Consider the following 18,647-nt stretch of genomic DNA (forward strand, 5'->3'; position numbering starts at 1 on the left):
TGCAGTGTGACATGTGCCAGGAGTACTCACGGCGTGGGCAGCCTCGTGTCGACAGCCCAGGTGGCAGGCGGAGTGGTAGTTGGCGTAGTGTAATGTTGCAGTGTGACATGTGCCAGGAGTACTCACGGTGTGGGCAGCCTCGTGTCGACAGCCCAGGTGGCAGGCGGAGTGGTAGGTGGCGTAGTGTAATGTTGCAGTGTGAAATGTGCCAGGAGTACTCACGGCGTGGGCATCCTCGTGTCAACAGCCCAGGTGGCAGGCGGAGTGGTAGGTGGCGTAGTGTAATGTTGCAGTGTGACATGTGCCAGGAGTACTCACGGCGTGGGCAGCCTCGTGTCGACAGCCCAGGTGGCAGGCGGAGTGGTAGGTGGTGTCGTGTAATGTTGCAGTGTGAAATGTGCCAGGAGTACTCACGGCGTGGGCATCCTCGTGTCGACAGCCCAGGTGGCAGGCGGAGTGGTAGGTGGCGTAGTGTAATGTTGCAGTGTGACATGTGCCAGGAGTACTCACGGCGTGGGCAGCCTCGTGTCGACAGCCCAGGTGGCAGGCGGAGTGGTAGGTGGCGTAGTGTAATGTTGCAGTGTGACATGTGCCAGGAGTACTCACGGCGTGGGCAGCCTCGTGTCGATAGCCCAGGTGGCAGGCGGAGTGGTAGGTGGCGTAGTGTAATGTTGCAGTGTGACATGTGCCAGGAGTACTCACGGCGTGGGCAGCCTCGTGTCGACAGCCCAGGTGGCAGGCGGAGTGGTAGGTGGCGTAGTGTAATGTTGCAGTGTGACATGTGCCAGGAGTACTCACGGCGTGGGCAGCCTCGTGTCGACAGCCCAGGTGGCAGGCGGAGTGGTAGGTGGCGTAGTGTAATGTTGCAGTGTGACATGTGCCAGGAGTACTCACGGCGTGGGCAGCCTCGTGTCGACAGCCCAGGTGGCAGGCGGAGTGGTAGGTGGCGTAGTGTAATGTTGCAGTGTGACATGTGCCAGGAGTACTCACGGCGTGGGCAGCCTCGTGTCGACAGCCCAGGTGGCAGGCGGAGTGGTAGGTGGCGTAGTGTAATGTTGCAGTGTGACATGTGCCAGGAGTACTCACGGCGTGGGCAGCCTCGTGTCGACAGCCCAGGTGGCAGGCGGAGTGGTAGGTGGCGTAGTGTAATGTTGCAGTGTGACATGTGCCAGGAGTACTCACGGTGTGGGCAGCCTCGTGTCGACAGCCCAGGTGGCAGGCGGAGTGGTAGGTGGCGTAGTGTAATGTTGCAGTGTGAAATGTGCCAGGAGTACTCACGGCGTGGGCATCCTCGTGTCAACAGCCCAGGTGGCAGGCGGAGTGGTAGGTGGCGTAGTGTAATGTTGCAGTGTGACATGTGCCAGGAGTACTCACGGCGTGGGCAGCCTCGTGTCGACAGCCCAGGTGGCAGGCGGAGTGGTAGGTGGCGTAGTGTAATGTTGCAGTGTGAAATGTGCCAGGAGTACTCACGGCGTGGGCAGCCTCGTGTCGACAGCCCAGGTGGCAGGCGGAGTGGTAGGTGGCGTAGTGTAATGTTGCAGTGTGACATGTGCCAGGAGTACCCACGGCGTGGGCAGCCTCGTGTCGACAGCCCAGGTGGCAGGCGGAGTGGTAGGTGGCGTAGTGTAATGTTGCAGTGTGACATGTGCCAGGAGTACTCACGGCGTGGGCAGCCTCGTGTCGACAGCCCAGGTGGCAGGCGGAGTGGTAGGTGGCGTAGTGTAATGTTGCAGTGTGATATGTGCCAGGAGTACTCACGGCGTGGGCAGCCTCGTGTCGACAGCCCAGGTGGCAGGCGGAGTGGTAGGTGGCGTAGTGTAATGTTGCAGTGTGACATGTGCCAGGAGTACTCACGGCGTGGGCAGCCTCGTGTCGACAGCCCAGGTGGCAGGCGGAGTGGAATGTGGCTTCACGGCAGGCGGGCAGGAACAGGGCCGCCTGGCAGCCGCAGCCTCGGCTGCACTCCGATTCCAGGCGCAGCCTGATACCGACCATAGCTTTCTGAAGCCTAACATGGTCTCGGCATTTACAGAGGCAATTATTATGCTGTTAATAGCGATCCATTGGGAATAACGCTGAAATGCAAATCAAATCATAAAAGGCAACTAAATCGGCCCAAATTACCTTGTTAATTGTTTAAAAATATATAGTTCTGTTTATCATTTTTTGGGGAATATGTAACTTAATAAAATTAATAATTTATAATCTTGTACTGTAAACAAAAACTAATATTGTATAGTGATCTTTTAATTCACTGGAAAAGTAGAAAACATGTCTTCTTTTTAACTTATTAATTGTTGAGTAAATAAAATCAGTTGATATCTGTTGCATTCCAAAAAAATTCATAAGGTGAAGCTGAGTTCCCGAAATTACATATTAATTATTGTTATTCATATTAATACTCCGTGTTAACAATACAGTGGCATATGTTAAAATTCAATTTCGTAACTACGTTAGCGTCTGAAAGCAACTAAAGCAACGTAATCGATATAATAAAAAGTACTTCACATTGTGACAAAACATTTTAAAAATGTAAGTTTAACTGCAGCAATATTATGGGGTTTATTTTTATATGTAACGTAATATGTTATACATTCCACATTTAAGAAATTCTTATATTATTGCATTTTATTAATGTATAAAAATATTTATTAAAATAAAATTATAACATTATCTCATTTTTTAAGGGTGAAATTTGGTCAAAATTTAAAACCCATAAATAATCTGAAGTTTATGAATAATAATATATACAAATTTATATTTCACCGCAAAGGCTAGTTGTTATTGTTAAACCCAATCAACCTTAACTTTTCGTTGCCAGCGAGTCATCAGAGCTCGAAAGACCTGACGTTAGTTAATGATGACCGGGAAAACAATCGGCCAAGTGCCCCTGTAGGCCGCGGCTAGCTCCTTGCTCGTAGTCTTTGAGCTCCTGGTGGTGCACTGCCAGCCAATCCGGTGTGTGAAGCAGGTTGCCTAACCGCTCGCAATGTGCGCCTTCCTGCCCCACCTGACCGGTTCAACCTCCTGTCTCTCTTATGCAGAAGGAAAAAAAAATTGGTTGCCTGTAAAGTCGGTTTACGAACGATAGTTTAACGTGACGTCATAACAAAACATTGATGAAATGATTGCATACTTTCATGAATAAAATTGAATCATTTTTATTGAATTATCACTATTATGTATTGATACAAAGAAGGAGTGAAATGAAATCTACAATTTAATTGATAAATTTACTTTTATTTGCACTCATTAATTCAAATATGTTTATTACTTTAACAAAGAGATTATTTTAATTATAACTTTTATACATGTTTGCTATTTAACTTCTTCCAATATCTATGTGTTATTCTGTTAAAGATGGGACGATGATAGGAAAAGTAGGAAACGAATGGGAGGTGTTTCAAATTTAATGTGCCTCGAAAAAGTCAAATCGATGGTTGTTTCCAATCGAGTGGAAGAGAGATAGATGCGGCGCAAGCGTACAATGAGCGTAATGGGACACGGCGTAACGGGACAATGCACGTAACGGGACACTTTTTCGTGCGTGCAGCCGGCGTTCATCGATTTATTAGACGTTGTCACGTTTAAAAATTTTCACATGGGTACTGCCGTTGAAACGTGACTGACGTACGGCAACCCGGCACGGTCGCTTATCCGTAGAGACGTGCAAAATTCGCGGATTCATTCGGCGATAGGCTAGAATTCAAATACATGTAACTTTTGGGTGATTTTGCTATTGGCTTACTGTTCATCTGGACGAATCTCAACCAGTAATAAACCCTCAACCAAAGAAGGATCGAATCACAGACAATCCAGCTGATACGACTTACAAGTCGGCAGCCAATGAACTTGCGTTTTTTGCCCAAGTGTACAGGGGTATGTGCAGTCTATCCTGAAGGAGATGGAAAGCGCGGTATACTTATCCGGAATGGGGGTGGTCCCTGGAGCTCAGGCAGCGGACCGTGGCAGTACCTGCCGCCGGGGGAGTCGAGGCGTGGCGGCGCTCCGCCCCCGCAGTCGAGCAACACGAAGGCGACGGAGCCGGCCACGTGGGCCAGTCCCAGCAGCACGTTCCAGCCCAGCATGCAGCGCGGCCGCGGCCTGAAGCGGCCGATCAGGAAGCCGGAGCTCAGCACGCCGAGCACGATGGCCAGCACGTTCACGCCGCCTGCGAGCAGCCACGTTGCGATGCCCAAACACACTGGTCGATAACGTAGGGACCGGAAAAATTCTCGGGTTCAGTGACCTCCAGGATGGACTCCAATATCCTCTACACACTCGGGCAAATGCCAACTGTTCATTGGCTGCTGATTGTGAGTCGTCTCGAATGGTTGGCCTGCGATTCGACACGTCTATGAGTGAGGGTCTCTAATTGGCCCTCAGTCCTCCAGATTAACAGTGAACCAATGACAGAAGCAGCACTAAGGTATAATTATTTGAATTTTAGCATAACCCGAAATGAACCCGCGAATTTTTCGGGTCTCTCTCGATAAGTAGGGACCGGAAAAATTCGCGGGTTCAATGACCTCTAGGATAACCTCCATAGTTGTACGTACACTCGGTCAAATGTCACCCACTCATTGGCTGCTGTCATGTGAGACGTCCCATCGTAGCAGCCTGTGATTCGATAAAGCTTTGGTCAGGTGTTTCTCATTGGTAGGGGCATGCATGTTTCGCGAAAATATTCCGAGACCATCTGAAAGTCAAAACAATGTAGCGCCGTCTGTGTTCCGTGATTGGGTGGGTTTCTTTCAGGTACATGTCGATTGTCAGAACACCAATCACATGAAGTCAGTGCGGAATCAAACGCGTCCTGAGTGGCTCGGTGAAACAAGGCGACGATTTCTCTCGCAGACGGCCACCAATCACAAGGAAGAAACCGCTGGTGCGGGTATACCTTGTTGCAGTCTAGTAGACGTTCAGGTTTTTTCGCGAAAAATGCCTGCCCCTACTCATTGGCCCAGAGTCATCCAGGTGAGTTGTGAGCCAATACCAGAGGCGGCACTGAGGTATAACTATTGTATTTTAGCCTATCGCGAAATGAATCCGCGAATTTTTCCGGTCTCTTACGATAAGTACATACGAATCAGCATTACCGTCGTTAGACACTACACCTCGCCCCATGTCTCCGTCAACGCGGCAGACCACTAGTATGGCCACCCCTGATCTTTCCGTGGCCACTATTCTTTCAATCAGCCATATGCAGAGTGTCCACGACACAATGTCCCAATATCAATGGTATGTTAGAACAGTTTAATTTGGACTAATTACAACTAATCATTAGAGACCTTTAAAATTTGCGGATTAATCTCGCGATAGGATAGAGTCCAAATACTTTTGACATTATTTTGCTTCAGTGATTGGGCCACAGTTTATCTGAAGGACTCTGAGCCAATGAAAAGTATTTTAACAGAAGAATTAGCGAATCACGATCATTCTAGTCAACAGGTGTTACGAGTCGGTAACCAATCAGCAGATGTAATTTGCACGAGTGCATAGAGGATCATGGAGTCTATCCTTTAGGGATTTGAAATCGCGAATTTTACGCGTCTCTACGTAATCATACATCAAACTGAAGGAAAACTGAACTAGTTTTTCTTACAAATATTCAATATGTGCACCTGTTTGTTATATGGCACACATCCCTGGAAACGAACAGTATGAGTATATTTACCTTCCCATTTAGATGAAAATATTACTCATCGCTGAAAACCATACGATAAAGAAAGTCATCATCCTGCTCAAACTTTTGAAGTGCAAAGTTACAACGTACGAAAATAGTCGTCTGGTTTTAAAGCATGTGGCAACTGTAACCAATTATGACGCATGTGTAAACGTGTTCTTAAACCTTCTGCACAGTCGTCTTTGGCAACTGAAGTTCAAGACTCTCTTTCCGAACATATTTCTTAGGTCTGCGCAGGTAAGGTGCTCTGACACGGTCAACATCCTGTACTGACACTTTTGGTAGTCCCGTGCTGTTTATACACTTTCAGACACATCCGGTCGTTTCGAATTGCCTATACTTAGAGACCTGCAAAATTCGCGGATTCATTCGGTGATAGGCTAGAATTAAAACACATATACCTCTTAGATAATTTTGCTATTGGCTTACTGTTCATCTGGACGAATCTCGACCAGTTATAAACCCGCAACCAAAGAAGGATCGAATCACAGACAAACCAGCTGAGACGACTTACAAGTCGGCAGCCAATGAACTTGCGTTATTTGCCCGAGTGTACAGGGGTAGGTATGTGCAGTCTATCCTGAAGGCCATCGAAACCGCGAATTTTGTAGATCTCTAATACTATACCATCGGCGGATGTTTTTGCCACACGGGGGATCACAATAAAACTTTATCCGAAACGCACGGCGAACTGAAATTAGATTCACTCTTGGAAAATAGCAGAAAACTAAACGCTTTACGATCAGGAGTCGCCATTTTGCATAGGTGGCGCTGCAAGCGAGAAAACATCAAAATAGTTCTCGTGCCCGCGCTTATTTTAAACTGTTTAAGTTACTCTTTAACCGCGACCTTGAACCAAAACTCTACAACGCTTACAGTTGATACTACTGAAATTTATAACGTAGACATTCTTTTATGGACAAACATTACTATGCAAAGGGGAAAATCCAAACAGTTTTACAATTGTGTGGTGTTTATATCCTGACAACAGCAATTTTTTGCTTAATTTGTTTTTTTTTTGTCATTTTTGTTTTTGTAGTTTTCTTCTACAGACATACATGTGCATAGCAATGACGTATGTCCAAAAGCCTACATCATGTCAGGTCTGATCTTACTTCTCTGACCGAGAATTCAAGTGAAGAATGTCACCTTACCAGACACGATGCTCGCCCCTGCTGCGGAAGTGTGGTACTGTATCTCCACGTACTTCATGGAGAAGGTCATGGCCCCAGACTCCCCCAGCACGAGGAACACGGCGGCGAAAATGTTATAGAGCAGTAACTTGTTCTGCAACAGCCTTTCCAGTGAATCCCTGAATCCTGCAAGCCAGCCACATCAGCAAACAGTCATTATTATCAGAAACTTAGAGAGATAATTAGAGACCTGAAAAATTTGCCGGTTCATTTCGTGTCATGCTAAAATTCAAATAATTATACCTTAGTTCTGCTTCTGTCATTGGTTCACTGTTAGTCTAGAGGACTGAGGGCCAATTAGAGACCCTCACTCATACAAGTGTCGAATCACAGGCCACCCCGTCGAAACGACTCACAAGTCAGCAGCCAATGAACAGTTCGCATTTGCCCGAGTGTGTAGAGGATATTGGAGCTCTATCCTGGAGGTCATTGAACCCGCGAATTTTTCCGGTCTCTAGAGATAATTATTAGGGGCAGACATTTTTCGCGAAAAGATCTGAACACATATTAGACTGCAACAAGGTATACCCGTACCAGCGGTTTCTTCCTTGTAATTAGCGGCCGTCTGCGAGAGAAGTCGTTGCCACATTTGACCGAGCCACGCAGGACGCGTTTACTTCCGCACTGGATCACTGTGATTGGTGTTTTTACAATCGATATGTACCTGGGAGAAACTCTCCCAATCACGAAACACAGACTATGCTACAGTGTTTCAACTTTCATCTAGTCCCGAAATCTTTTCGCGAAATCTGCATGCCCCTACTAATTATACTTCCTTTGAGGAAGAAAGGTAAACCGCTAGCATACAAGCAGGAAATATTTACACCTCATTAATTTTTATATTCAATGTAGTAATCGTTTGCCGAATGATAACTTCAGTTACCAATAATGTGCTAAAGAGTTGGACTGGCACTCAGTGAAGTAAATTTATAATTAAAAGTCGATGTTGTCAAACAGTTACCTATGCATTTGCAGCAATATAATTGTGGTATACGAGACACAGGGTTACGACGGATTTTATAGAAAATTGTATAACCAGTTGGTGATAATAGTCGTTATACAACATGTCCATAAAAGAATGTCGAAGTTATAAAATTTAATAGTATCAACTGTCAGTGTTGTAGAGTATTGGTCCAAGGTCACAATTAAAGAGAAACTCAAACAGTTATAGATAAATGCGTGCGCAAAAACTACTTTGTTGTTTTCTCGCTTGCAGCAAGAAAGGATGGCTCTTTCCCCAATTAGTAGAGGGTGAACCTTTATACTTTATTTGGCAAAAGAATGGAGCCCCTCCCAATTGGAATCTTTTTGTACGATAGTGGTTGAACATCGAAGTCCCTGACCGATGAATTGGTCGTAACGTTCCAGATGAATGGGGCGACTGAAATGCTGCCCCTTGGAAGGGCAGCCCTTCAGGATGTTTCTGACAGTAGTGTTTTTGAAAGGTTGTCTGAATTGTTGCCCCTTGAATGGGCAGCCCTTCAGGATTTTTCTGACAGTGGTTAGTTTGTAAAGTGACCTAACCTAACCTAACATAACCTGACCTAACCTAAACTAAACTAACCACTGTCAGAAAAATCCTGAATGGCAGCCCTTCCAAGGGGCAAGTTTTCAGGATTATTTAAACACTTAAAGAAACATGTTTTCAGAAATTGGATTGGCTGCCCTTCCAGTCGCTGTACAAACAAACCATTGCCAGAAAAATCCTGAAGGGCTGCCCTTCCAAGGGGAAACAATTCAGCTCCCCCAGATGAAGGAGCTCTTTTTCGCATGGCCTCCACGTTCACATGACATAACGGCATGCGTATTTTTTCTCTAGGGTCTTTATAAAAAGATCGTGTAAACGTTATGTCGCTACCTAATGATTTACCAGGATTAGGCACAGAATTGAAGAGGCTATTGCTTCCATTACTTCGGATGTGTTAACCAGAGTGTAAGAAGAATTTACTTTAGGTTGGATTGGGCTGTATAACTAAAGGTGCACGTATTGAACATTGGTTAAAAAAACCTAGGTTAGTTTACTTTTAATTTTATGTATGAATTTTTGTTAGAAATAGTTTAAATTAAAATTTGGTTTCATCACACACACACTAATCCTATTCTTTATAGGCATATATTTAAACTTTTATCTTCTTGATATAAACCCCAAGGGGTATGCAAGAAGGAATTTCTTTTCCAAATTTAATTCTGTATAACATTATTAACCACTACATTCTCTTAATTATTTGATTTGATTTCGTTTAAGGGCATTTTTCCTTTATATATATTTTTTATAATTATTTATACCTATAGATTATGATTATATATAACTAAATGCGATTATAGATATATGTTTATATTCATTTCAGCAAAATTATTTGCTTGTGTAAATTTCCATTAATCAAATCAGTTTTAAAGCCGGTCCGCATATAATCCATTTTAAGCAGCACATTTATTCTGTATCATTACAATGAAACTAGGACATTCGTTTATGGACACCCTGTAGAACGAGCTGAATGGCGATGTAACGACCTTCGCCGAAGGCGGACTGCCTCCTGCTGACCGAGCGGCCGCGCCTCCCCGGCTCGCCATCGCTGAGTGGCTCCGCCTCTGGCGCCGGCCAGTCCTCGGCGCGCTGATTGGCTGCGGCCGCGCGCGCGGCGCCCTGATTGGCCGCGCAGGTGGAGCGGGCGGCCGGGAAGCGCGCCATGGCCAAGGCGAGAGCCAGCATCACGGAGCCCAGCACCGGCCAGCCTGGGAGGTCAGAGGTCACACCGAGCGCTTCCTTGTCTGTCTGCAACCAGGCACAGCGGTACGGTGCACTCATTTTAGTGGCAGTATTTTGGAAATGAATTCTCACGTAAATAATGCCAAGCCCAAATAAAATATTGCAAAGTCTGTGCGTTGTAATCTGAATATTTTATGTAGGGACACCTGTATTTCACGAATACATTTCATGTCAAGGTATTTCACAAAACACTGTAGCTTTTTCTAAGAGTCATGGTCATGGCAAATTGTGAGCGTGCAGCAGTACGGTGACCACATTCTCATTGGCCCCGTCAAGAGCGGGACGACACCTCTCCCCGACCTCAGCCAATAACCACAGGAGAAAAGCTACAGTATTTTGTGAAATACCTTGACACGAAATGTATTCGCGAAATACAGGTGTCCCTATTTATACATATACTCTCGTGAAAAGTAAAGAAACTGAAACACAAACTTAGTACAACATTTTATAAATACTTTTTCTAGCCAGACTCTACAGCAGAATTTGTGTTCCTTTTCGGGCAGTACTTATGTGGTCTTTTACAGCGGTGCTTACCAAATGCTTTTGTTGCACTGCTAAGTGTATTAAAATTCAATTTAGCTGCAAAAATACCAGACATTTTGCAAGCTAATTATGAATAAACCAGCACACACTTAAATAAAAAGAAAGACATTAAAGACATTATTCCTACTATAAAAACAAAATTCTAACACTCTAACAATGCCAAGGACAGCTTTTTTGTACTTTTTTACAATAAAACATACTCGGCAGAAAAACACATAAATCCAATATTTATATGCACTGAATTTTGGCTTAGATATTTCGCCTATTAAATGATATGATTAAAATTTCAAGTCATTTAACTACAAACTGCACAACTGAACAACAGCGCACGAGTTGAATGCACCAGCAGGCATCCGCTTTGTCCTTTAAGTTCATCAACTACATTTTTAATGGTTGCCAGTTGGAAAATATTAATTAATTTTACCTGGCATTTCAAAATTCTCAAATTTGTTACGATTTTGACAGCCAAGACACATGAAATGGGTTTTTTGTGATAGAAATGCAAACCATATCATGAAGTAGCCAGTGACGTTGCAGTTAAACCTAAAAAGTTTCAGTTCTGCAATAAATTAAATTATCCTTATTTGTACAACCCAAAAATGTTAAAAATGTAACTTTGGTAGCTAATTATGCAAAATGTATGCGCTGTATATATTTTTCATTTCATGAAAGTTAAACAATTGAAAAAAAGGGGATTGTCTGTAAAGTCGGTTTATGGACGATAATTTTACGTGATAACGTCATAAGAAAACATCGATGAAAAATTGCTTACTTTTTAATTTTCAAATATTATTTACAGTTTTTGCAAATTTAATTTGAATAATTTTTTAAAATATAATCACGAACAATTAGTTATAGAAATAAACTTAAATCAAATAAATGTCAATAAATTTTTAATTGGAAATGACGAAATCGGACAAATAAATCAAAATTTTTTAAATTGCTGCTTTTAAAAAGCCCGCCTTAACCTGTTTGATATTATAGAAGATTTTCTCGCACGGTGGTTGGCCGGTTCTTGCACGCTCGGCTCAGGCGGAACGTGACAACGAGTCATGCTTTTTTCGTGTGTGCAGCCGGCATTCATCGATTTATAAGACGTCATCACGTCAGAAGTCTAGAAGTGGATCAGTGATGAATGTAAACATGAAGTCGGGCGCCCCCCACTGACAGCATTGGTCGGGGAGACGAGGAGGAAGGAGGGCGTACCGAGCCACCAGGCGCCGCTCCAGCGCGGGTGATGCGGGCCGACGGTAGGCGGGTGTCGCAGTTGCTCGGGTAGTCCTAGGCACAGCGCGGAGAGGGCGTAGCCGGCCGCCGGCCCCAGCATGCGCAGCGACATGGCCAGGCCTGCAGCGCACACCGCCGCCTTCCGGCTAGCGTCCCCCTAAGTACGCTCCACATTCGCTACTTTTTTTAATTTACAATCACACTATTCACATAAAAATTAATGATACTTTTAAAGTTAATTGCACAACCCAATAAATCTTTTCCACATGAATAAATAAATTGTATATAAAATATGGTAGCGACAATCGTTAGACATTACGAAAACTGAGGAGTAAACAAACACAAACAGCGTTGAGAAAATTCCGTAGCATCACTGCTGCGTCATTTTTACCGTTACAATTAGCATATAGCATGCCCCGATATGTACCTATACTTCCGCCCTCCTTCTTTTGCCGCCTTCCCATTCGACCGCTAGTGCATGCTTTGGAGTGGCGTCAACGCTGACGCCCTCTCCTCCTCTACCGGTTCCCCCACCACGTATCTAACTATTCCCCTCATGCGATCGGAATTTTCGTAACGCTAAAAAATTGTAGCCCACTCAATAAAGAAGTTTCACTTCAATAAATAATGTGGAGGTATATTTTCTTGGAATTACTTAAAGGTTTTGCGATTGTGAGATTAAAAACTGTGCGTTTAATGTGTTTCATTTTTAATATACTTCTAACCATAGGCGTGCGCACGGTAGGTGCCACAGGTGCCTTGGCACCACCATTAGGGTTAATGTTATTTTATTTTTTACATATTACGTTTACGTATTATTTACAAAAAAAATATGTTTTTCAATCGTGTCGAGTTACAGATATGTGCTCATAACACTATCAGTATATCAATTATCAATCGAACCAACTATATACACGGAAACAAGCCAGGTGCAATTACTTGTGTTGTACACGCAGGCCGCGGCTACGAAACTTCTGAAATGTAAATACTTCTCCTAATTCTCCTCGAATTACATAGAATGCGCGCTCGGTGTCCACTGTTCACTCCACTCGGCAGGCGCACGGAATAATAGCCGCCGTTCGCCAGGTAGCACTACTGTGTAGTGTTTACTCTTACTGTTTACTCATCAGTTTACTGTTCTAATGAGTACACGAGTACAGCCTGTGTTTGTTACGTGGATCACTCATTAATTAATTATTTTATTTTCACTAGTTGACAGTTGTTATGGTTCGTTAATTGTTGTATATAACTGTCTGTATGATGTATAAATGGGTGATTAAAATTATAAAGCCGGGTCCCGAAAAGGATTACTCAATGACTTATATGCAGTCGCCGACAAAACATTTTTGTTGTATTCCAAAAGTTAAAACTTTTGCCCACTCTTATTTGTGTATTTTTATTATTTTAATATTTTACATATTTGAGGTATGTTACAAAAACTCCCTTGATTTGTTGATTTTAAAATTTAACATTTGAGAATGTTTTTTCTAGCATTTATTTGGCGTCTTCAGAAAAAAAGTAAGTACGGTTTTTCAAAGCCACCAGAATGAATTCCGTGCAAACAATTTGTTCAATTTACTTTATGGCTCAACAAAGCTTAAAACTGTAAATAGTTTAGTAGTTTTCCTGGCGATTTAAACGTTCAAAGCCATAATTTGTCATAAAAAATGTTAAAATTTTTACATCTGTGTATTTAATGTTTTTGTTCGGAAACACCTTAAATAGCACCATTTTGCGCTTTCAAATCCAAATTTTTCCGGGGGAGAACCCCGCTTTAGGCTCGGGGTCTGTGAATGATAGGGCTGTTATGTAATCTGGCACCACCACTACTGAAGTCCTGCGCACGCCTATGCTTCTAACTGAAAAGTGTTCAAAATATTTTGTGAAATAAATTTTCATTATTTTATGAACGAAAAGATTCACTTACCCATCACGAACGGCGCGTTCGTTTTCTTGGTGTGGTCGTCCAAGTACGCTTGTCCCAAGGAATGAAAGAGGGTGGCGCCGACGCCCAGCATAAACTGCGAGATGAATATGAGCGCCAAGGGTGTTACGGAACAGTCCTCCGAGGCTTCGCCATGCTTCTGCCCCATCGAGTTCGTCACGCATAGCGGCGCGGTGTCGTCTGCAAGCACCACCACAGCAGGGTACTTGCAACACGGATACAGCTGCGCATCAGAACCATTTTTGACATGGTACCTAACGTCTTATAAATCGATGAACGCCGGCTGCACGCACGAAAAATTGTTACGTTCCAACTGAGCCGAGCGTGCAAGAACCGGCCAACCACCGTGCTAGAAAATCTTCTATAATATGAAACAGGTTAAGGCGGGATTTTCAACTAATTGTTCGTGATTATATTTAACCATATTATTTAAATTAAATTTGCAAAAACTGTAAATAATATTTGTAATTTGAAAAGTATGCAAATTTTCATCAATGTTCTCTTATGACGTTGTTATCACGTAAAATTATCTTCCGTAAACCGACTTTACAGACAACCCTCTTTTTAATATATAAAAATTATGCTTCTTTACTTATTTTTTTAATCCACCACCGAACAGCTTATTTGTCAATAGAACCGTCAAAATTGTTCTTCATGGCATATGCAGCTTGTACATTGTCCGTTGTTAAAGGTTTGCCCATCCAATTTTAAAAGTAGTTAGTGTTTGATAGTTCATTACTAGTAACATTTTCTGAGTCCAATAACTACTTTAAATTTAATAAATAAATTTTAAAAAAATTGTTTAAAAATAATTTTTAACAACTGCAAATTTTCACTAATTACTACTAATTTTGACAGGTTTGAAAACTATAAGCTATTTGCAAATAATACATTGAATGACAGGGCTACAAATGTGTCACCATATAGCTTGTTCTCATCGTATAGCTTTAGTCACTATGATCCATCACGTCCGTTTTCCTCATCAATTCGTCAGTCACTTGATCTCAAGCCAATCTGATGGCATGAAAAAATGTCGTCTGTCCGTCCATCAGAAGCCTCCCGAGCACGAGTTTAACTCCCGACGAACCGACGGATGAAATTATAACCTCAAAATTTTTAGCAAGATATTGCCGGCAATTATTATTATCTTAAAATGTTTTGAAATTAGGTTATTTGTATACTTGCTTCAATTACATGTTTTAACTTACATTTGAACACATTTTAAAATTTGCTATTTGATTCGAAAATTGACTGAGACATAGAAGCGTAAATAATTACAGTGAAAATATATGAATAAACATCTGAGCGAAAAAAAAAAATAACGTTTAACGATTTACAAGGGCTTAACTTCCATAATGTCCATGTAATCCCCCTATACAAGAGAAATTCGCAATTTAAGCCTTAGAGTCTATTGGCAGCATCAAATTGGGAAAAGTATATTGACGGACGTAGGGATTATGACGGGTCATCGAGGAGAAGCCTAAGATGTACATCAAGTTCTGTCCCTGCCCGAACACGCCCGAATATTCACCTTCGGCCAACCTTGGGTTTATTTATATATATTTATATTTCTCTGTTTATTTTAATGTAGCTATACTAACCTAACTAACCGTCCATAGTGTTCTAAAGTGTTTTAATGTAGCTAACCTAACCGACCACTTTTAATATTTGAATTCATTTTTCCTGCGCAAAAATAAAACAGATCCCGAGATTGGCCGAAGGTGAATATTCGGGCGTGTTCGGGCAGGGACAGAACTTGATGTACATATTAGGCTTCTTGTCATCGAGAATTCAGTTGTATCATAGAACAGGGAGTTACATGTGGAAGTGCGACTCTTACAGTAAAATCTGAAACCATGTGATGCTGTCTGTTGGGTGGGCTCATAACTAATAGCAAAAAAAATCTCGCACGAGAGGTTTCTAATGTTAAATAACTACTTGACTAATTGCCTAATAACAGAGACTTAAGATGTACAAGAAACACTTAATGCTGTTTTGTAATAACAAAGCAAGTTCTATATTTATTAGCAGGAGATGAAAAATTTCTGGTATGCCACATCATGAAATGTGTAGCTACCAAAATAACGTGAATTAATGTTCACTGGTTTGTTTGCATGATAATCACAATCAACATATCTGTGTTAGTAATATATAGGGACCGGAAAAATTAACGGGTTCAATGACCTCCAGGATGAACTCCATAGTTCAACAAACGCTCGGTCAAATGTCACCCACCCATTGGCTGCTGTCTTGTGAGATGTCCCAACGTAGCAGCCTGTGATTCGTATAAAGCTTTGGTTGGGTGTTTCTCATTGGCACAAAGTCCTCCAGGTTAGTTGTGAGCCAATAGCAGAGGCAGCACTGAGGTATAACTATTTATATTTTAGCCTATCGCGAAATGAATTCGCGAATTTTTCCGGTCTCTAGAATATATGATGGATGCTACTATCTAGCGGATGGAACCAGAACTGCGTCTCGGTCTCGGCAGTTGTGGTGTGTGACGGGCGCTCACTGGCGTGTCGGTGAGCGGCGTCCAGGCCAGCGCCGCGCAGCAGCTGCAGCAGCTGCGGCAGCTGCGGCAGCACGAGCAGGAAGCAGGCGCAGGCGGAGCAGGCGGCGCCGCGGGCGATCCACCGAGGCCGGCTGCAATAGCTGCCGAGACGCGCCAGCAGGAGCGACACCAGCACCTGACTCACCTCGCTGCCGCTCAGCAGCAGCGCTGCCACGCGACCATCGCAGTTACTCGAGAAGCCCAAGATGTTCATCAAGTTCTGTCCCTGCCCGAACACGCCCGAATATTCACCTTCGGCCAACCTCGGGATTTGTTTTATTTTTGCGCACGAAAAATGAATTCAAATATTAAAAGTGGTCGGTTAGGTTAGCTACATTAAAACACTTTAAAACACTATGGACGGTTAGTTAGGTTAGTATAGCTACATTAAAATAAACAGAGAAATATAAATATATATAAATAAAACCGAGGTTGGCCGAAGGTGAATGTTCGGGCGTGTTCGGGCAGGGCCAGAACTTGATGTATATCTTAGGCTTCCCCAGTTACTCGGACATACGCCAATGCAGTGACGCGGGGAAAATTAATGAACGCAAAATAAGAAATAAAAACTAAAAGTCAGTCATGGGGACTGTCGACGGAAGTGAAAACTTAAAATTTTGTTTTTAAATGTGTAATATGACATCATTTCTACGTCAAATGTACGCAAGAAAATGAGTTTGGTATTATATCACTAGCATGTCGGTGACACGAACCCATAAGTTTTGCCCCTACCAATAATAACTTCAAAAACTAGAAGAAATGAAGTTTTTCATTGAAAGAATAAGAAGTTATTAACTTAAATCTACAAATAATCAACATAGTCTCTGATAAATCAATAACCTGACATTTGAAGAAATTTACATCATAAATAAATAAACAAAAGGAAAAACATAACCTCAACTTAACTACCTACTATAAAAATATCCAATACTCGCAATATGTATCACACAATAAAGTTAAAATTTCCTAGGAAAATAAAGATAAAATTAAAAACTTGAATCTTTAAAAATAGAATAAATTAAGTTTTATTCGTGAAATATAAAAAAATTAACACGTCACGTGACCATGTCGATGACGACTTACATGAATAATTTACTCCCTATCCAAACCTTCCCATAGAATTTTCACTTCAAAAATGAAAACAAGCCTAAATCGGCTGGTGTCGACAAATAGACGCAACGATTTATCTTAACAGGTATTCTGGACAACACAACGACGACAGTACAGACGGAAACATTCAAACTTAAATATGACAGGACAAGAATTCCGTGGAAGGAATACAACAGGTTGTCGTTGTGTTTCCACAATTCCTGTTTAGGTTCATCGTTGGGTTTGTCTGTTTTTTTTCATCAGCCGATTCAGGCTTGTTTTCTGTGGGTTCATTTTTGATTTTTATTTCTTGTTTTTGCATTTATGAATTTTTCCCATGACAAACAGTGCGAAACTGCAAAGAATTGTACTAAATATAAATTCCCTATTGCATTAATAATTTTAATAAAGTTTAATTATAGGTCGAATTGTTTTAGAGAAACACCCACAATCAAAAGAAGCCATATCAGATTAATAACAAATTTTTACTCATAACTATCAAAGATTCTCTCTATCCATGCAGGAGAACACACAATAAGTAAGTTTGTAAAACTATTAAATATGGGCTATTTATACCATTATTACATTTGTAGTCATTCTCAAAAATGTATACAATGTTAAGTTATATTTATTTCGCAGAGTATTCTACTTGTAGCACACAATCACTGTCAACATTAGTCATTCCATTAAAATTACATATGCTTTATCATAGCCAAGATTTCTAACAATATATTATTAAACTTAGTGAAAATAAATTTTTTTGGTGAATCCAAAATGGCCTCTTTCATGTACCTACCTCTACCATCTACCAATTAAGATGGTGGGTTGTATCTAATTCCCTTGATTATGTATTACCATCTTTAATTTGTAAAAACTTTGCCACAGTCTGCAGTACTGATGTTTCGTTTTGTTAAATAGCTCGACAGATTACAGGACATAGGTTTGGTTTGGAGTGGTACTTCCCCGGCAGTAAGCAAAGCTCAGGTCCCAGTACCATCCGCCACTGTGGGAGCGCACCCTATGACATCACTGCCGGCCGCCGCCAGTGCTATCTCTGAAAGATGTTTGAAACTTTAACCAGCAAGTCGGATGGCGTCATGTATTCCAGTGCAGTTTATGTGTTTTTTTACAGCCACCCAGATACAGACTGGCAGCATCTCAATACTGTTGACCCGACTTCGTCTCCCTCGGAACGGAAGCTGCGCCTGCTACAGTTCCTTGCTACAGTTCCTTGCGACCCGCCGCCGATGTTAGACCTAGACCCACGGAGCTCTCCCATCGTTGACTTGCTTTAAATGATTAAATGCCATTGTTATTCAAGTACTGTTTTAACCTCTTTTATTATTGCTGAGCTCCATGCTCTTGACATCTTGAGCTTTTTTAGCAGGGGCCTAACACACCTCGCACCACAGCGCACATGGGCAGCCACCACACTTACTGGACCGGCCGACTCCGGCGTATTCTTTCAAGTAAATCGCCGTCATGGATGCAAGCTGGACTTAAAGTTTCGGACCAAGAGCAAGTGCCATCGTAAATATACAAATTACAGTTTTATTGAAGAGTGTGTGCACTGCTTTAAAGCATGAATACTACTTGATGTGAGATTACTGTTCATCCCCGATCGTTATCCTGTTCCAGTGAGTATC

General features: G+C 42.3%; 1 protein-coding gene across 1 annotated transcript in view; it reads right to left on the bottom strand.

Moving 5' to 3' along the window:
* LOC134529945 (solute carrier organic anion transporter family member 74D-like) overlaps positions 1–18,647 on the bottom strand; it is a 44,566-nt gene that overhangs the window by 17,189 nt on the left and 8,730 nt on the right. The window contains exons 4-10 of the mRNA XM_063364491.1: positions 15,874–16,080; positions 13,344–13,541; positions 11,396–11,536; positions 9,391–9,612; positions 6,841–7,005; positions 3,976–4,171; positions 1,375–1,981 (exon numbers count right to left, since the gene is read on the bottom strand). Of these exons, the coding sequence (XP_063220561.1) occupies positions 1,375–1,981; positions 3,976–4,171; positions 6,841–7,005; positions 9,391–9,612; positions 11,396–11,536; positions 13,344–13,541; positions 15,874–16,080 (1,736 nt within the window). The remainder of the gene's footprint in view (positions 1–1,374; positions 1,982–3,975; positions 4,172–6,840; positions 7,006–9,390; positions 9,613–11,395; positions 11,537–13,343; positions 13,542–15,873; positions 16,081–18,647) is intronic.

Source organism: Bacillus rossius, chromosome 2 (genome assembly GCF_032445375.1).
Source record: "Bacillus rossius redtenbacheri isolate Brsri chromosome 2, Brsri_v3, whole genome shotgun sequence".
NCBI lineage: Eukaryota > Metazoa > Arthropoda > Insecta > Phasmatodea > Bacillidae > Bacillus > Bacillus rossius.